We start from the raw sequence: 16,119 nt of genomic DNA, 5'->3' as shown, positions 1-16,119 counted from the left end.
CTTGGTTTTTGTTTTTGTTTTCTGCGGTATGCGGGCCTCTCACTGTTGTGGCCTCTCCCGTTGCGGAGCACAGGCTCCGGACGCGCAGGCTCAGCGGCCATGGCTCACGGGCCCAGCCGCTCCGCGGCATGTGGGATCCTCCCGGACCGGGGCACGAACCCGTGTCCCCTGCATCGGCAGGCTGACTCTCAACCACTGCGCCATCAGGGAAGCCCTAAACTTGGTTTTTAAAGATGTACTTAGCCATCTTCGTTGTAGCCAAATTGGAATTTGTAAACCCAGGAGAAATGCATGTCAGATTAGCTTTTTTGTATTTAGGGGTGAGATCGTAATTTTATTGGCAGCTTCTCCAAAGAGACACATCCTGTTGATAGTGCTAAAAACCTGTACTGGGGGAACATGGGGAGCTCTTGGGAGTTCTTGGTGTTCTTAGCACCTCGAGATGCATTTCATATGTTGATTTTCTGATCACAAAAGTGAGATATGTTTATGGGGAAAGGAAGGGGGTGTAATCACTAGTTAGCGTGTGTGGTTTCCGCAGCCCCTGGAACGATGCTGTGAGGTCTGTGCTCTGTGTGGAAGGAGAGACAGCTCAGAAAGGAGCAGCGCCGGGCCTGAGGCGAGCAGGGGGTGGCTACCCCAGCGCAGGGCTGCTTAATTGGGTGATGAGCTTAAAATGAAACCAGACTGCTTTCAAGTGGTTTGTGTAGGAGGCTGAGCGTTTTAAAGTTCGTTTTTAATCTTACTCTCTTCTTCATTGAACACCCTCATTTGACCTTTTGTGGGTTTTTTTTTTTTTTGGCTGCATTGGGTCTTTGTTGCTGCCTGGGCTTTCTCCAGTTGCGGAGAGCGGGGGCTACCCTTTGTTGTGGTGTGTGGGTTTCTCATTGCGGTGGCTTCTCTTATTGCGGAGCACAGGCTCTAGGCGCGTGGGCTTCAGTAGTTGTGGCATGTTGGCTCAGTAGTTATGGCTCACAGGCTCTAGAGCACAGGCTCAGTAGTTGTGGCTCATGGGCTTAGTTGCTCCGCGGCATGTGGGATCTTCTTGGACCAGGACTTGAACCTGTGTCCCCTGCATTGGCAGGGGGATTCTTAACCACTGCGCCACTGGGGATGTCCCTGACCTTTCGTTTTTAAGAATTTCTAGGTTTGGTAGTCAGCTTAAGTGACATAGAGAAGCTTTTCCTAAAGAGGTTGCTTGTCTTGGATGAGTTTTTATGTAATTGCCATTTGGAAAGTACACACAGATGTCAAGCATAATCCCACTACCCAGGGCTGACACTTTTGGTATCTATTCTTCTGGTCTTTTTTTCCCTATGTATATATTTTTTAGAAATTGCTTTTTAGGGAGTTCCCTGGCAGTCTAGTGGTTAGGACTCTGTGCTTTCATTGCCGAGGGCCCAGGTTCAAAACCTGGTTGGGGAATTAAGATCCTATAAGCTGCATGGCGCAGCAAAAAAAAAAAGAAAGAAATTGGTTTTTAACTTAGTTAGTGTTATCAAGAAGTCCATTTGTGTCTAGGAGTCCAGAACAAGTAGGAAGGGTCTCCTTTCAAGATATTTTGTAAGGCTACTGGGAGGGAGAGGGTGCTGCCCCGGAACAGTGGAAAAGGCACGTCAGAGATGGTTTCTGGGGTTTATTTGCAGTCAGGTGGTGAGCGGAAGCAGTCTCTAATCTGTCAGAAGAGAAGCGGGTAAATAACAGTGGGCTGTGGTTCAGCAGTCGAAAGGACCCAGATCTGTGCGTGTGTCCACACAACCCAACCGGCAGGGCATGCGGTGAAAGGCATTGTAGAGCAGCACACGAGGACTGTCTCACTGTGTCAGTCTTAAGAAACCTAGAGCATCACTGTAGGGCATCGTGGTTACGGGAATATGCGAGTGAAGCCAGGAGAGGTGGAGCCACACAATTGACAGTAAAGGCACTGGTGGTGGCTGTCACAGGGATGGAGACTGTCACAGGGGTGGCTGTGTCCAGAGTGTTTTGTGTCGTAAAGGGAAAGCAGTATGTTACAAACATTTACAGTTTTCAGTTCTGATAGACACCATCAGTTATTATTTTGTTTCATTTTGAAATTGAATATTTCTCAAAATAGATACAGTTTTAAAGCGTCATGCTGTGGAAGTTTAGGAGGGAGGAAGTGTGAGCTGAGGGGCATCTGGGAGAGGTTTCCTCGGCCACCCCGAGCTCTGCCTGGGTGGTGGGAAGAGAGGGCAGGTGGTGCTTGTTAGCGGACCCCATAGGGCCTGGATTTCCCATCCTGGACCCTGCCACGCAATGGGCATTTTGTAAGTGTGGAGTTTAACTCCGGGGACAAGCAGCAGTAGGGAATGTGGGAGACACGTTTGAATGGCAGCGACGATTTGTTTGACTGCTTAGCATGAGACTGCCTTCAGTTGAAATGGCACCAGCAGTTTCCATATTTGCTGGCACCTCACGTGCCATTTTGCCTCCCCCAAAGCGTGCGGAAATTACCAGGTGCGGTGGGGGGCTGGTCTGGGTGGGGGGCCCAGGGCTTCCTGCAGCAGGCACCGCCCCTCCTTGTACTGTACCTCCATTCTGTCTTATACTCTGCTTTTTGGAAAAAGTGTTTTTCCCTATAAAACTTGAAAGTAATATTCTACGCATACAAGATGAAACATTTGAAGTTAGTTTTTAACAAGCTTTCCTGTATAATTGGAGTGTTTCTCATGTCTGCTTCTGGGCCTCTTTACACACTGGTACATCTGGCATTTTGGGGAGACACCCCACGAGCCTGTAGTTTCATCTGGCATGTTTTTAGATGTGGCAGGTAACTTAAGTGGGAAGGGGCTGTATCTAAAGAGGGTATTATCATTACCACAGTTTTCAAATAATTTTTTCCCTCCAACTGGCAGCGGGCGGGTTTGCTTTGTGTAGAAGTCTGAGTGTGAGCTACTCCTGTGAGAATCTCAGGACCTCAAGTGTGATCACCATGTTTCTAAACAGAACTGTAATTAAGAAGGAAGAGAAGATGGAGAAGAAGGAGGAAAGAAAACCTGAAAACATTAAAAAGGAAGAAAAAGATGAAGATGAGCTGAAACCAGGAGCAGCCAATCGGTCCCGAGTCACCAGATCAGGTGATGAGAGTCTGTGGAGTGTTCACGAGAAGGGAAGAGGCGGCAAGGGCGGCAGGCGGGTTGCATGGAGTGAGGGCCCAGCAGGCTTGGTGCCTTTTGCTGAGCTGTTCTGTGTGCAGGAAGCTCTTAGAGGACAGCCTCCGGTGATGAAATGGCCAAAAGGGGTTTCTCCACAACATCAGAAATCTGTAGTTTTTCTGGTCGGGATCTGTGTTTATTGGTGGCTCAGTGACCTGGGTGTTGGCTTTTCCTGAGTCTCCGGTAGAATAGAATGTGGGAGTTGCAAGAGCGAGGTGTCCTGGTTCCTGTGACTAATTCCATGCAGTTCTGCACGTATGTCATCGAGTTTTTCCTGCATTTGTGTTAAAATCAGATAAAGTAAAAAAAAAAAAAAGAAAAAGAAAAAAATGTAGAGAAAACTAAAACCTCAGAGCATCTATACCCATTATAAAAGTTTATTGTGCAATGCACCTTCAGGTTTGCATGAGACTCCACAGAAAGTTTTGTGGGGAAAAGTGAAACCAGTGCGCTCCCCCCCACACACATATGCCCTCCACTCCCTTTAAAACAGAAACAACCCAACCCTCTGGAACCTTGGAATTTGGTACGGCACATTACAAGTTACATCTCAAGTGTTTGGAGTAATTTACCAGCAGTCTCAAGAGCACTGTGTTTTTAGAATGTTCCTTCAGTATTGTAAATCTCCGTAAATCAGTAATTGTTCCGGTGGTTAGAGCCTGCTTACCATTTCATTGAGGGGAAAATCAGTTTGGAAGCCTTTATTGCAGTAGATGAATGAGGAGAGCCCACCTGTCTCGCGGGGCCCTCCGAGCTGGCAGGCCGTGTCTGACTCAGCACAGGGGCCTGGGTTTTGCAGAGCTCTCCAGAACCTGTGGGAGGAATGCACGTCGAAGTGCATGATCCCTGGAGCCACTGGGGTTTAGCGTGGGGGTGAAGGAGGCCTGAGTGTGGGACGTGTTTGTGCCCACGTTGCAGAATGCAGTTTAATTCCCGTTTACGCCGTAAGGTGTGAACAGATCACACCACTTCATTCCAGACGAGCAAAGGCCTGTTGGGGTGCCCCGTCCACCTCAGACCTGCTGTTGCCATGTGGGCGTCACTGACCTCACGTCACAGAGGGGAGAGAGATGGGACGCCGAGGCTCCAGAGCTTATCAGCAGTCATTGGAGGGCGTGTCCAGAACCCCCGGTTGGTGGGGCTGCTGCCTGCGGTCAGGAGCTGGGGGGGGGTCAGCATGATTTCGTAAGTGGCTGTGTTTTCTCCTGAAGGAAGCAGAGGCATGGAACGAACAGTTGTGATGGATAAATCGAAAGGGGAGCCTGTCATTAGTGTGAAAACCACAAGCAGGTCAAAGGAGAGAGTAAGTATCGCTTCTGCCCTCTCAAGTCTAGCTAGTTCTGATGGTGGTTTAACAACCACTCGGATTTGCAGTATAAGAACAACGTTGTTTCACCTTTGAAGTGTTAAGAAAAAGAACTCAAAAGGCGTATTAACTATTTAGAGTATATGTACAGGCACGAACTAGGTTCTGAAACTTATTTCAAAACAATACTTAACTGTGTTTGCTCCCCATAAATGTGTTGACCCTTTGCCGGTCCTGTTAGGTTATAGGTTATACTGTTTTCTAGAAGGAGAATTGATTCACAAGTTGGATGGAATGGGCAAGACCCAGGGCTTGTCAAGTTGGAAGGCAGGTTCTACTCTTTGTTTAATCTAATAGTACTTTATTTATTTTCTTTAGTTTTTCTAGTCTCCTATTAAATTAACCAAAAAGAAAAGTAGAGTCCACCCTAAAACAGGTGTCTTCCATGTTATCAGAGAATGAGCTCCATCGCTTCTGTGGGCCATGCTGCTGGACAAGCTAGTTGCTTGTCCATTTTGCTGCTTCTACTCTGGAAAACAAAACCCTCTGCATCCAGCTGAAGGTTCTAACTAAAAGGTTAATGAGGAGAGTAATGCTGTGTTAGTGAGTGCAGAGCTAACAGTATTCATCCAAGAACACTTTGTGGTCTTGAGACTTAATTTTGAAATGAACATTGGGATTCTATAAAGCAGCAGTTCCTAATGCTGTTTTTCCTCTGGGCTATAGGAAAATCATAAAATACAGAGAAATCTAGAGAAGAAAACCCAAAAAGGCCTATAATGTTACCACCCAAATAACTCTGATGTTAAAACAGTAACTAATAACGCAGGCCTGATTAGAACATACATGTAGCATAGAAAGATACAAGGTAAGCGAAGCAGAAGCCTGTGCTCTGCATGGGCTCCCCTCAAAGGGCATTACACATGCGGCACATGTGTCTACACTCTGAAACGCCATGGGGAAAGGGTCTTCCCATAACTTGGCTGCTGTACACCTCTTTGTATGTGATGTCTTGGAGAGCTTTGTGTATTGAGACATACAGTTCTGCTTTTTCTAGTTTTAAAAAAATGTTTTTAAAATTTGAAATAATTACAGATTCACAGGAAATTGAGGCCCAGGAACCCGTCACCTGGTCTCATCCAGTGGCTCCATCTCGTGTAACTGTGTAGCACAGTCACAGAGCCAGGAGGGTGGCATAGAGGGTGTGAACAGTGCTAGGACATTTTGTCACCCGTGTAGATTTGTGTCCCATCACCACAGTCCAGATGCAGAACTAGTCCATCAGCACAAAGATCTCCTCCTTGGTATCCCTTTATTGTCACACCCACCCCACCAGCCCATCCCCAGCGCCGGGAAACCTCTAACCTGTCTTACATCACCAGCATGTTGTCGTTGTGAGCAAGTGTATAAATGGAATCGTGCAACTGTGACCTTGAGATTGGCCTTTTCCCTCAGCGTGATGTCCCTGAAATCCATCCAGGTGGTGGTGTGTGTCCTTTTCCTTGTAAAGCTCGTATCATTTCAGCTTACGGATGCACCTTGATCATTTTTAACCAGTCCCCTGGTGACGGACGTTTGGTTGTTTCCACATCCCCTATTGAAAATGGCTGTAGTGCAACATTTGCGTGCACGCCTGTTGGCAGTGTTGGTCCAAAGCCGCCAGGATGTTGTTCATTGTGATAGATACTATCAGAGTGCCCTTCAGAAAGGTTATAGAGGATACTTAGGTTCACTGAGTGTGTAGCGTGTGCTGGGCTGCTAGGAAGTGGCCGAGGCCAGGCTTGAACTTGGAGTCGGATTCGGCACCTCCACTGCCATGCTGGCCTCCCCAGAAGATCACATCCGTACCTCGGAACATAGGGCATCTGCCCTTCCTCACTCCAGTCTGCAGTGTGTGTGATCAGACTCTCAGCTCTGCCCATCTTGAGGGTAATGGCGATGTTTTGGGTTGCAGATCTGTCCCTGTAATGAGGGTGTCCTCTGTGTCCCCCTCCTTTGCCTATCTTTCTTTTGGATTGCTTTGTCTTTCATTGACCTTTTTGCCCCTTAGTGAGCGAATTAAGAAAATAAGCTGAGGAGCTTTTGAATAGTGTCTCCCAGGCCCCCCTTCCCTGGAGATTCTGAGGTGGCGGGTCTGCAGGAGGCCCTGGGTTCTGAGCTACGTAAAAACTTCTGGGAGAGTCTGCTTGTGGCCAGTTTGGGAGTCCCAGCCTTTGAGAGCCTCAGAAATGGGTATTGGCTGTCATTGTTTCCTGTCTTCTCCCAGAAATGTAAGAGCATAGAAGTTGCCCACTGGTACTTTCTGCCTTACTGGCAGTGCTGTTTTACATTCAAGTGCCTTTGGTTGGTTCTGTTTTGAGGCCACCTGCCTGAGGCCTGAGCCAATAGCTGAGAAGTGAAAAACGCAGCCCCTCCTCCAGCTGTCTGTCTAGACAGCTGCTTTGACAGCTTCCCCAGTGAACGAAGGGGTTGCTGCGGGCATCGAGCGCACATGCCCTGTGCCTCTGGGGAGCCTCGTTTTGCTTTAGATAATGCAGAGCGCTTGGCTCTGCTGCTGCAGAAAAACTGCTGAGGTTTCACCCCACCTTTTTTCTGCCATTAATGCCCTTTGAAAGCAAGACTCTAGCAGCGTAACTCAGATGGCGGTGTGAGGCGGCCTGTGCTGGGGCCTCCCTGTAAACTACGTGGGATTGAAGGATCTTAGTCTAGTCCAGATGTGCATACTCCACTTGCGTCGTGCATCTGTTGTCAGCATTTTCCTAACATTAATAAACCAATTTTGGTAAACAGAGCTCAAAGAGTCAGGATCGCAAATCGGAAAGCAAAGAGAAGAGAGACATCTTGTCCTTTGACAAAATCAAAGAGCAAAGGGAACGAGAGCGCCAGAGGCAGCGGGAACGGGAAATCCGAGAGACAGAGAGGCGGCGGTGAGTGGGGGCTGAGCGAGGCCGGCGGGTCCGTGGTCTCCTCTTGGGAGGGTTGCTCTTCCTCCTAAGCGAGTCGCCTGTGTGGCTGTGGCTCACTGGCCTCCTAGTGTGTTTCCTCTGAGAGCGAAAGGCGGGGGCGTTCACACTGGCCCATGGTAGTCCCGTGACATTTCATCAGAGCCCGTTCCTGCTCGGCAGCATCTCCTCTGGCTGAAGTTGCACCCTGGACCAGGTAGCAAGCGGACCCACGCTGCCTGTGGCTTTGGTAGAGGGTCTCCAGGGTTGAGGCCTCAGTTTTTGCCGCCAAACCCTTCCACGTGAATTAGATCAACATGGCAGCCCAGGAACAGGCTGGCCTGTTAGAGCTGTGATTCACATCTTTGCTCCTGAGACGTCTGCGTTTCGTGGCGTTTTCAGGCAGCAGTGGTCCCACAGCAATTCTGTGCCCCTTTGCTGAGGAGATGGTTTGTTGAAGCAGGCTTCACACCAGGTTGTCTAGAGCTCCCTCGTCATTTTCCCTTAAACGTCACCCAGTGAAGTTGTGATACTGCAGTGTTTGGGAAACTTTCTTGAGCTAAGGCAGATCATGTAGAAACTTCTCCAGTTTGCTTTTCCAAAACAGTGTGATTTCAGCCTCTGCATATGGGGTTTAGCAAGTAAAAATTTCTTGATCATTTGGAGATGTTTTGCTTCCAGCTGGCTTGCCCTTGGTTTGGACCCTTCCCAGGCACCGTGGGAGGGTGTGAAGAGAGCAGAATGGGTTTCCCCAGTCCCCGCTCAGCTCCTGGTGTGCGGTGGCTGATAAATGAGACCACCGTCCCCTTCGCTGGTGACTGGCCTTCTCCTTTCCCCACCCCTCTTAGGTCCCTTCAAAATGACGTGCTTATTAAAAATACAGCCTTGGGCTTCCCTGGTGGCGCAGTGGTTGAGAGTTCGCCTGCCGATGCAGGGGACGCGGGTTCGTGCCCCAGTCCGGGAAGATCCCACATGCCGTGGAGCGGCTGGGCCTGTGAGCCATGGCCGCTGAGCCTGCGCTTCTGGAGCCTGTGCTCCGCAACGGGAGAGGCCACAACAGTGAGAGGCCCGCGTACCGCAAAAAAAAAAAAAAAAAAAAATACAGCCTTTTAGAGGGGAGGGGTGACAAAAAGACAGTGTTGATTGTCCCTCTTCAGGGAAAGCTACTGTCATCCGTATCTCCAGGGTTTTCTCCGTGCCCAGCAGCTTCAGAGTGGCAATTATCCTTTGCTTTTCTTACTTTCCTGACCTTTATTTAGCTATGGCTTTGTTTTGGTGCTCTTTGAGCCAGGTCCTCCTGGTCTGGACCTGAGGCTCTGTGTCTGCTCGTCATCACCCCCTCCCTCCCAGCTCACCCCAGCTTTGCTGTTAGGAGAAAGGGAAAGTGTGGAGATTGGGGTTTCTGGCCGATCGAGCAGCTCAGGGAGCCGGTTAGTGCCTGCCGCCTAGTAGCTAGCAGGGGGCAGCCAGGCCCGGGGTGAGCCAGTTCCCATCCGGGAGCTGGAAGGTTCCAGACTCCTTCGGAGGACGACGTCTCGATGGCCGGGCGCCACCACGTTGGGAAGTCAGGGCGGCCTTCCTGTGTTCCCCCAGAGAGCGTGAGCAGCGTGAGAGGGAGCAGCGCCTCGACGCCCTCCACGAGGGGAAGGAGAAGGCTCGGCTGCAGCGGGAGCGCCTGCAGCTCGAGCGCCAGCGGCAGCGGTTGGAGCGGGAGCGGCTGGAACGGGAGCGGCTGGAACGGGAGCGCGAGCGCGTGGAGCGGGAGCGCCGGAAGGAGCAGGAGCGCATCCAGCGGGAGCGCGAGGAGCTGCGGCACCAGCAGGAGCAGTTGCGCTACGAGCAGGAGCGGCGGTCGGTGCTCAGGAGGCCCTACGACGTTGGGCGGTAAGGCCCCCGGCCCAGAGCGGGGGGATGGGGCGCTTCCCCTGACGTTGAAAGAGCCACCCCGCTCCTGTCCACCTTAGCGTAGGGAGTCGGAGGTGTTTCAGACAGAATCTGGGCCTCTGGACGCTTGGGCAGGGCTCCTTGCTGCCACCTCTGTGGCCAGTGCAGCGTTTTTTCCCCACCCGAGTTATTCTTCAGAGAATCTTGATTGTTGCCACTTGCTGAAGGGTTTGATGCTTTCGCCTAGGCCGTCCCGTTATTCGCACTGTGGCCCCTGGTGGAGCATGACCACTGTCTAGTGGGTAGGAGACAACCAAGCATGCGTTATGCCGCATTCACTGCCGTCTCCGTCAGGCTCGTGTGTCCTCCTAGAGGGAGAGGCTGGGTGCTGTGGAGAAGGAGATTGCCTTCCCACTCAGAAAGTAGGTTTATTGCTCTCCAGCTTCTCTGAGCGGCTTAATTGATGGTCACCCATCACCCCACCACCTGTGAGCCTAATTTTCTGGTAAAAATCGGGAAGAAGATAATTGGATACCATCCCGAGTTGTATATAGTTGGCCATCACCCGATCTAATTCCCTTCGCTTCTGCAAAAGCTCAGAGGGAGGTTCAGGTTAGCATAGCAGACAAGGAGGTGAGAACGTGGTGACTCGGAACCTCATTCCAGGAGAATCAAAGATTTCATTGCACTTGCATCTGAGCTCATGTGGGGATCAAGGTATTAACAGCCTTGTGACACAGTTAGCTCACAGCGGTTCTTTTTTCAGGATTGTCAGATGAGAATGCCAGTATGCCTTTTGGCAGTTTGGGGGATTTTAATTTATCAAATCAAAGCGATAATGATTGAATGTTTAGATTTTAGCCCTGCGGGACATTTTAAATGATACTGGGTCTGGAGAGAGAGCTCCCCTCCCCACTTCTGCCCTCTTTCTTTTTATCCTCATTCTCTTTCATAAATGAAATTTGCATTCTTTTTAAAATAAAAAAACAGGCGAGATGACGCCTATTGGCCAGAGGGAAAGCGCATGGCCATGGAGGACAGATATCGCCCAGACTTCCCTCGGCCCGATCACCGTTTCCACGACTTTGACCACCGTGACCGGGGCCAGTACCAGGAGCACGTGGCTGACAGGTCAGTGCCCCACCCCACTCCTGCAGCAGGGATCGGTCTCCGTCTGTTCTCTTAATGTCTGGTGCACTCGTGAGGTTCCTAGTGGGTGCCTCTGACCGTCACACGTGGGATTTAGAAACAGACCTTGAGCAGGACGTTGGGATCGGTGGTCATGTACGGCATCCTGGCTTTGTCTAGGGGGAAGGCACTTCGGAGCACGTTTCATGCACTGTCCTCTTAGAACGGATGGGCCCTGTGCAGGACCTGAACCTCAGCTTCCCCCATGCTCAGCTCTCTTGGGGGTGGCCCCGGGCTCTGGGTTTCACAGCTCCCTGTGGGGTCTCCACGGCCACACTTCTCCCTGTCTCTCCCACTGGCACAAGCTGCTCTGGAGCACCGGGCTTTGAGGAGGGTGTGGCCCGGCCTCCTTGTTCACACAGATGAGAAAGCAGTTTAGAGAAAGGCCATGACCCACCTGAGCAATCTGCGGGGGTCACTGACTGGCATGGGGTTGCGTCAGCCCACGTGAAGAGAGCTGACTGCGGAATGTGACAGAGGTCCTGTTAGGCCTACTTTGTGTTTCGAGGGTCTGGGTGGGTTATTTTTCTTTTGCCAGTGCCTTTTTAATGAAGACTATATCTCGTTTTTTAGAAAAGCAGCCCTCGATTTTTCCAGTTTAAGAATTCTCTCTTTAGGTTTCTCATCATGCTCCCCTGAGCTGCATATCCTTGAGCCATTTCCCTGCTCATTAGCTCTGGGAAGGAAGAGCTGGGGGGGTGGGGGTGGGGAAGACAGGCTGAGAAGCAGCTGGTTTAATTAATTATGGCCGGAATTGGTTTCAGATGTGGCGTGAGTCATGCGTGTTGGGTCAGACTAGAGGTTAGGGACCTGCCGAAGCTTATTACCTGACTTGTCATCAGGCCACAGATAAAATTATAGGCATTAGCTTCATGGTGTGGGACCCCTCTAAGGGATTTTAGTTCAGTAAAACCTTCGTTCCCACCTTCTTAGGATCCCACTTCACTCCTACCCCCAGAGGAAGCTGCAAGGCAGTTTTTTTTCAGGCCAGTAAATTATAATTCTCATGTGGTAAAAGGGGATAAGTACTCTAACTGTGGAACTCTTCTGTGTGGTCTGCAGCAGTGTTGTATAGAGCCATCAGCTGCCTTTGGAATGAGACATTTCTTTTTTGCAGGAGGGAAGGTTCAAGGTCAGTGATGGGAGAGCGAGACGGGCAGGTGAGTAAAAGCCAGATAGCAGGCCAGGGGCGTGCCTGCTTCTGTGGGGTGGGTGGGGCGTGGAGATGTCAGTTCTGGCCGGTGAGTAGATGTGCACAGAAATGATTGGTTAGTGAGTCTGTGTTTTGTATTTTATTTTATTTATTTATTTAATTAATTAAGTTTTTGTCTGCATTGGGTCTTCATTGCTGTGAAGTAGCGGGGGCTACTCTTCATTGCGGTGCGCGGGCTTCTCATTGCGGTGGCTTCTCTTGTTGTGGAGCATGGGCTCTAGGCACGCGGGCTTCAGTAGTTATGGTGCGTGGGCTCAGTAGCTGTGGCTCACAGGCTCTAGATCGCAGGCTCAGTAGTTGTGGCACACAGGCTTAGTTGCTCCACAGCATGTGGGATCTTCCCGGACCAGGGCCCGAACCCATGTCCCATGCATTAGCAGGCAGATTCTTAACCACTGCGCCACTAGGGAAGTCTCGAGTCTGGAGTCTGTTTTTTAACACAGGTAGGGTTTGTTTTTCGTTTTATTCAGTAGAAACTAATTGAAGAGATACTAGGTTGCCTACATGTTTGGAGTGCCTTGAGTCTAGGCACTGTGGGATGTCCCAGCGGGGGCTTAGCGGCCTGGTAGGGGGTCATTTAGGTCATGTTTTGGGGCATTCCTCTGTGTCGGGTACTGGGATGGGTCCCCGTGTCTCATAGTCTGCAGGTTCCCTGTGAGAGGTGCCTAGGGTGTCAGCTCAGAGAACAGAGGAGGCCTCCACGAGAAAGGTGGGGGACGGCATCAGAATCATGGCTTTTTAAAACAGGGGTGTGGGTTTTGAGAGAGTGCTATATTCTCTCTTGCTCCCCAGGTGTGCTGGCTTCCTGAGCACTGACTTGGTTGGCCAGGGGTACTAAGCCGTTCCTGCCTTCAGTACTTTCCTCCAGGCCTCCACAGTAGTATGAGCAGAGAGGGCTCTGAGGGCGCTGGCCTGCCCTAGGGGTGTGGGGAGGGCCCTCCTGTCTCCAGCAAGGAGCAGGTGCCCTGACTCTTCAGGGAAGGCGGGTCTGAGTGACTCTTCTCAGTGGACCCCGAAGCATGGGGCTCTCCACGCTCATGGGTGGGAGGGCCCACTGCTGGCCCTTCGTGTGGCACCAGTGATGGAGCTTTAGCGGCGCTTGGGGTTCTCAAGGAGGGGGTCAGGAAGTGCCCGAAGGGGCCTGGGCAGGTCCTCGTGGGTGGCTGGGGTGCTGAGCCACACCCCAGCGCGCTGAGGCAGGGTCTGCAGGTTTCCGAGACCCAGAAGGTAGGCCTGCCGCGAGCTTGTCTGGGAGCCATGTGACTGGAGTCGCCCTGTCCCTCTTGTGCCTTCCAGCACTACTCAGACGACCGCCACGGCCACGGAGGACCACCAGAGCGCCATGGCCGCGACTCCCGAGACGGCTGGGGTGGCTACGGCTCCGACAAGAGGATGAGCGAGGGCCGGGGGCTGCCTCCTCCCCCCAGGTTAGCGGGCAGGCCACAGAGGGGCTGGGCATCACTGTCCTCACCGGGTGACAGGTTGGCTTCTCTGAAAGTGAACTGGGCGTGTGTACGTGCCAGGTCGCCTGGAACAGCTCCTCCTGGCCCTGTGTGGGCTCTGCCTGCTGAAGGCGGCAGCCCTGAAGCCGTCTAAGGCTTGTCCCCATCAGTAGTAGAGAAGCTTTACCCCACCCCACCCCTGAAGTTGTCTTTAGGTGTTTGTAAGGCCGGTGTCACGGCTACCACAAGTTTCTGCTGCACCTCTAGGTGGGTTTTCGGGTGTTGATCAAAGACTGGAGTGCCAGTGTGATAGATGAGAGTGTTCTTTCCTGAGCGACCTACTTAGCACTGGGTCCTTTCATGTCGTTTAGTCCTATTTGCGTTAAGTTTAAATGGGCGAGCTCCTGCACTGACAACAGGCTGCACTGTGCAGCGTCACCGTGTGACTGGGGGGCTGTCACCTGAGACCATAGGCGTTGCACGCACTGAGGTGCACTCACCCTTGCAGACAGGTGTGGGGGGTCTGCTGGCTTCCTGGTCCTGGGCCTCGGAGTGGTGGTCACCGGCGGGCAGTGCCCTCGTCCTTCCACACCCAGCCTGGGGCCGGGAGGCTTTCCTGTAGGCCTCCAGGGGCTGTTGGCACCTGCACGTGGGTACCATGTTTGGATTTTCATCTCCCGGGGTTTCTGTCTGAAACCGTTTTTAAACAGCTTTTTTGAGATATAATTCACATGCTGTGCAGTTCACTCATTTAAAGTGTGCAATTTGATGGCTTTCAGTTAGTTCATAGAGTTGTGCATCCATCACCACAGTCCATTTCAGAGCATTTCTATCACCCCCAAAAGAAACCCCCATTAGCAGTCACTCCCCATCCCCCTGGCAACCACTAACCCACTTCTTTCCCTGTGGATTTGCCTGTTCTGGATGTTTCACATGAGTTGGAATCACACAGTGTGTTGTGTTGCCTTTTATGTCTGGCTTCGCTCACTGAGCATCGTGTTCTCAAGGTGCATCCTTGTTGTAGCGAGTGTCAGTGCTTCATCCCTTTTCAAGGCTGATTAATATTCCAGTATGTGGATGGACCACATTTTGTTTATCCATTCATTAGTTGATGGACACTTTGGTGGTTTCCACTTCGGGGCTGTTACGGAATCATGCTGCTAAGAACACTGGTGTATGAGTTTTCGTGTTAACGCATGTTTACCGGTCTCTTGGTTAGACACCTCGGAGTGGAATCTCTGGGTCATACGGTCGCTCTGTGTTTAAGCTTTGAAGGAACCACTACACTGTTCTCCAACGAGGCTGCACCATTTTACATTCCCACCAGCCCATTGTGAGAATCCCTGTTTCTGCACACCTTCACCAACACTCGTCCTTGTCTTTTAGATAATAGCCGTCCTAATGAGGGTGAGGTGGTTGTGATGGTAGCTGTGCTGAACACCTACTTGTATGCTTACTGGCCAAGTGTGTATCTTTGAGGAAGTGTCTGTTGCCATTCTTTGCCCACTTCTCTCAGAAACCCTTGACAGTGGGGCACGAGCCCCCAGAGCCCCCATGTCACAGCCTCACGTTAGAGGCACAGTGGGACCATTGTGTACCTGCCTTTCGTTTTGGCAAAGGGGTGGCCGTGACTGGGCGGAGCACAGCCAGAGGCTGGAGGAGCATCAGGAGCGCGCCTGGCCGGGCACAGTGGATGCGGGCACGGCGGGCCGGGAGCACTTGCGGTGGCAAGGTATGGGTTCACCCCTGCCTGCGGGTCGGGAGGGCCTCCAGGGGAGGGACAGCCACAGTCCCAGCATGCTCCAGAGGGCCAGCTTTTCCAGGGCTTCCAAGTGCAGACTCTTTCTTCTCTTCCAGGTGGTGAGAGGGGCCTGTCTGGGCCCTCGGGGCCAGGGCATGTGGCAAGTCGGGGTGGAATATCGGGGTAAGAAGTACTGTCCGCGGATAAAATTGATTTGTTCCCACTTCTCACTTCCTCTCCCTTTCTGCATGCTTGATCCACTTTCGGGGTCGAATGCTTTGAGAACAAACCCCCAAAGCAGCTCTTGGCAACTTATGCAGCTAACGCTCTTGCCCGGAATGCGACCCGTGGTTATGATTTTCCTCACCTGGAAAAAGCCAAGGGGCTCTAAAGGCCACAGAGCCCTATGCTGCAACGTGACACAGTGAGAACACAGGTGCTTCCGGGGCCAAACGTGTGCCTTTGTTCCTAGGCGAGGCGGCTTTGCACACGGCGGGCACGCCCAGGCTCACGTGGTGCCCTCCGGAGGCCTCGAGGGTGGAGGAGTGGCCGGCCAGGACCGGGGCAGCAGAGGTCCGCACCCCGCCCCCCACCCATACCCCCACTTCACCCGCCGCTACTAGAGCCCACCCACCCCGCGTGTCCTGGTAGGCAGGCAGACGTACTGTCGAGTCTATTAGCCAGAGTTACCTTGAACTTGTGGAATCTTTTAAGAAACAGAAGCAAATCCTGCCACCGTGTTGTAGCTTAATACAATGTGAATCCACTTATTTTTTCTTTTTTTTTTAAAATAAATGTGTTCTTGTTCTGCCATTTGTAAGACAGGGTTTCTGTTAACGAGGCATTCCATTTTCCGTTAATAAAAGTTTATGGTTCGCAGCTGTGTGTGTGTCTCAGTGATGACAGAGCAGAGAGCAGTGTCAGCCCTCGGCGGCACTGCTTTTGTTTGGGTAGCAGAGGCCGGCTCGTGTTCCTGAATTCTCACAGCTCTCAATGAAGTGGGGCTGTGCACCTCCCCATCTTACAGGTGAGGAAATGGCTGCGGGGTCAGATCATTTGTCCAGAGTCCGAGAGCTTGTAGGTGGCAGGGCTGGGATGGGAATTAGGAATTCTTCCCTGAGGGGAGGTGTGTGTACATCGGGGGGGCCCTGGGACCAGCACTTCACCTCTTCTGCTGGGGTGCCTGGGGATGTCCATCCAGTGGTGGTGTGCGTTTTGGGGGCCTGG

At 51.8% G+C, this 16,119-nt stretch overlaps 1 protein-coding gene across 1 annotated transcript in view; it reads left to right on the top strand.

Annotated features, from left to right (window-relative positions):
- Nucleotides 1-15,676, top strand: part of SAFB2 (scaffold attachment factor B2) — a 33,202-nt gene extending 17,526 nt beyond the window's left edge. The window contains exons 12-21 of the mRNA XM_082836823.1: nucleotides 2,968-3,098; nucleotides 4,388-4,479; nucleotides 7,273-7,409; nucleotides 9,018-9,308; nucleotides 10,299-10,439; nucleotides 11,614-11,656; nucleotides 13,006-13,136; nucleotides 14,771-14,883; nucleotides 15,009-15,075; nucleotides 15,365-15,676. Of these exons, the coding sequence (XP_082692949.1) occupies nucleotides 2,968-3,098; nucleotides 4,388-4,479; nucleotides 7,273-7,409; nucleotides 9,018-9,308; nucleotides 10,299-10,439; nucleotides 11,614-11,656; nucleotides 13,006-13,136; nucleotides 14,771-14,883; nucleotides 15,009-15,075; nucleotides 15,365-15,515 (1,297 nt within the window). The 3' untranslated portion in view covers nucleotides 15,516-15,676. The remainder of the gene's footprint in view (nucleotides 1-2,967; nucleotides 3,099-4,387; nucleotides 4,480-7,272; nucleotides 7,410-9,017; nucleotides 9,309-10,298; nucleotides 10,440-11,613; nucleotides 11,657-13,005; nucleotides 13,137-14,770; nucleotides 14,884-15,008; nucleotides 15,076-15,364) is intronic.
- Nucleotides 15,677-16,119: the final 443 nt, after the last annotated feature.

The sequence above is a fragment of the Leucopleurus acutus genome (assembly GCF_964270905.1).
Source record: "Leucopleurus acutus genome assembly, chromosome: 3".
Lineage (NCBI taxonomy): Eukaryota > Metazoa > Chordata > Mammalia > Artiodactyla > Delphinidae > Leucopleurus > Leucopleurus acutus.
The sequence above is the reverse complement of the archived record's forward strand: the minus strand, read 5'-3'. Positions and strand labels throughout refer to the sequence as shown.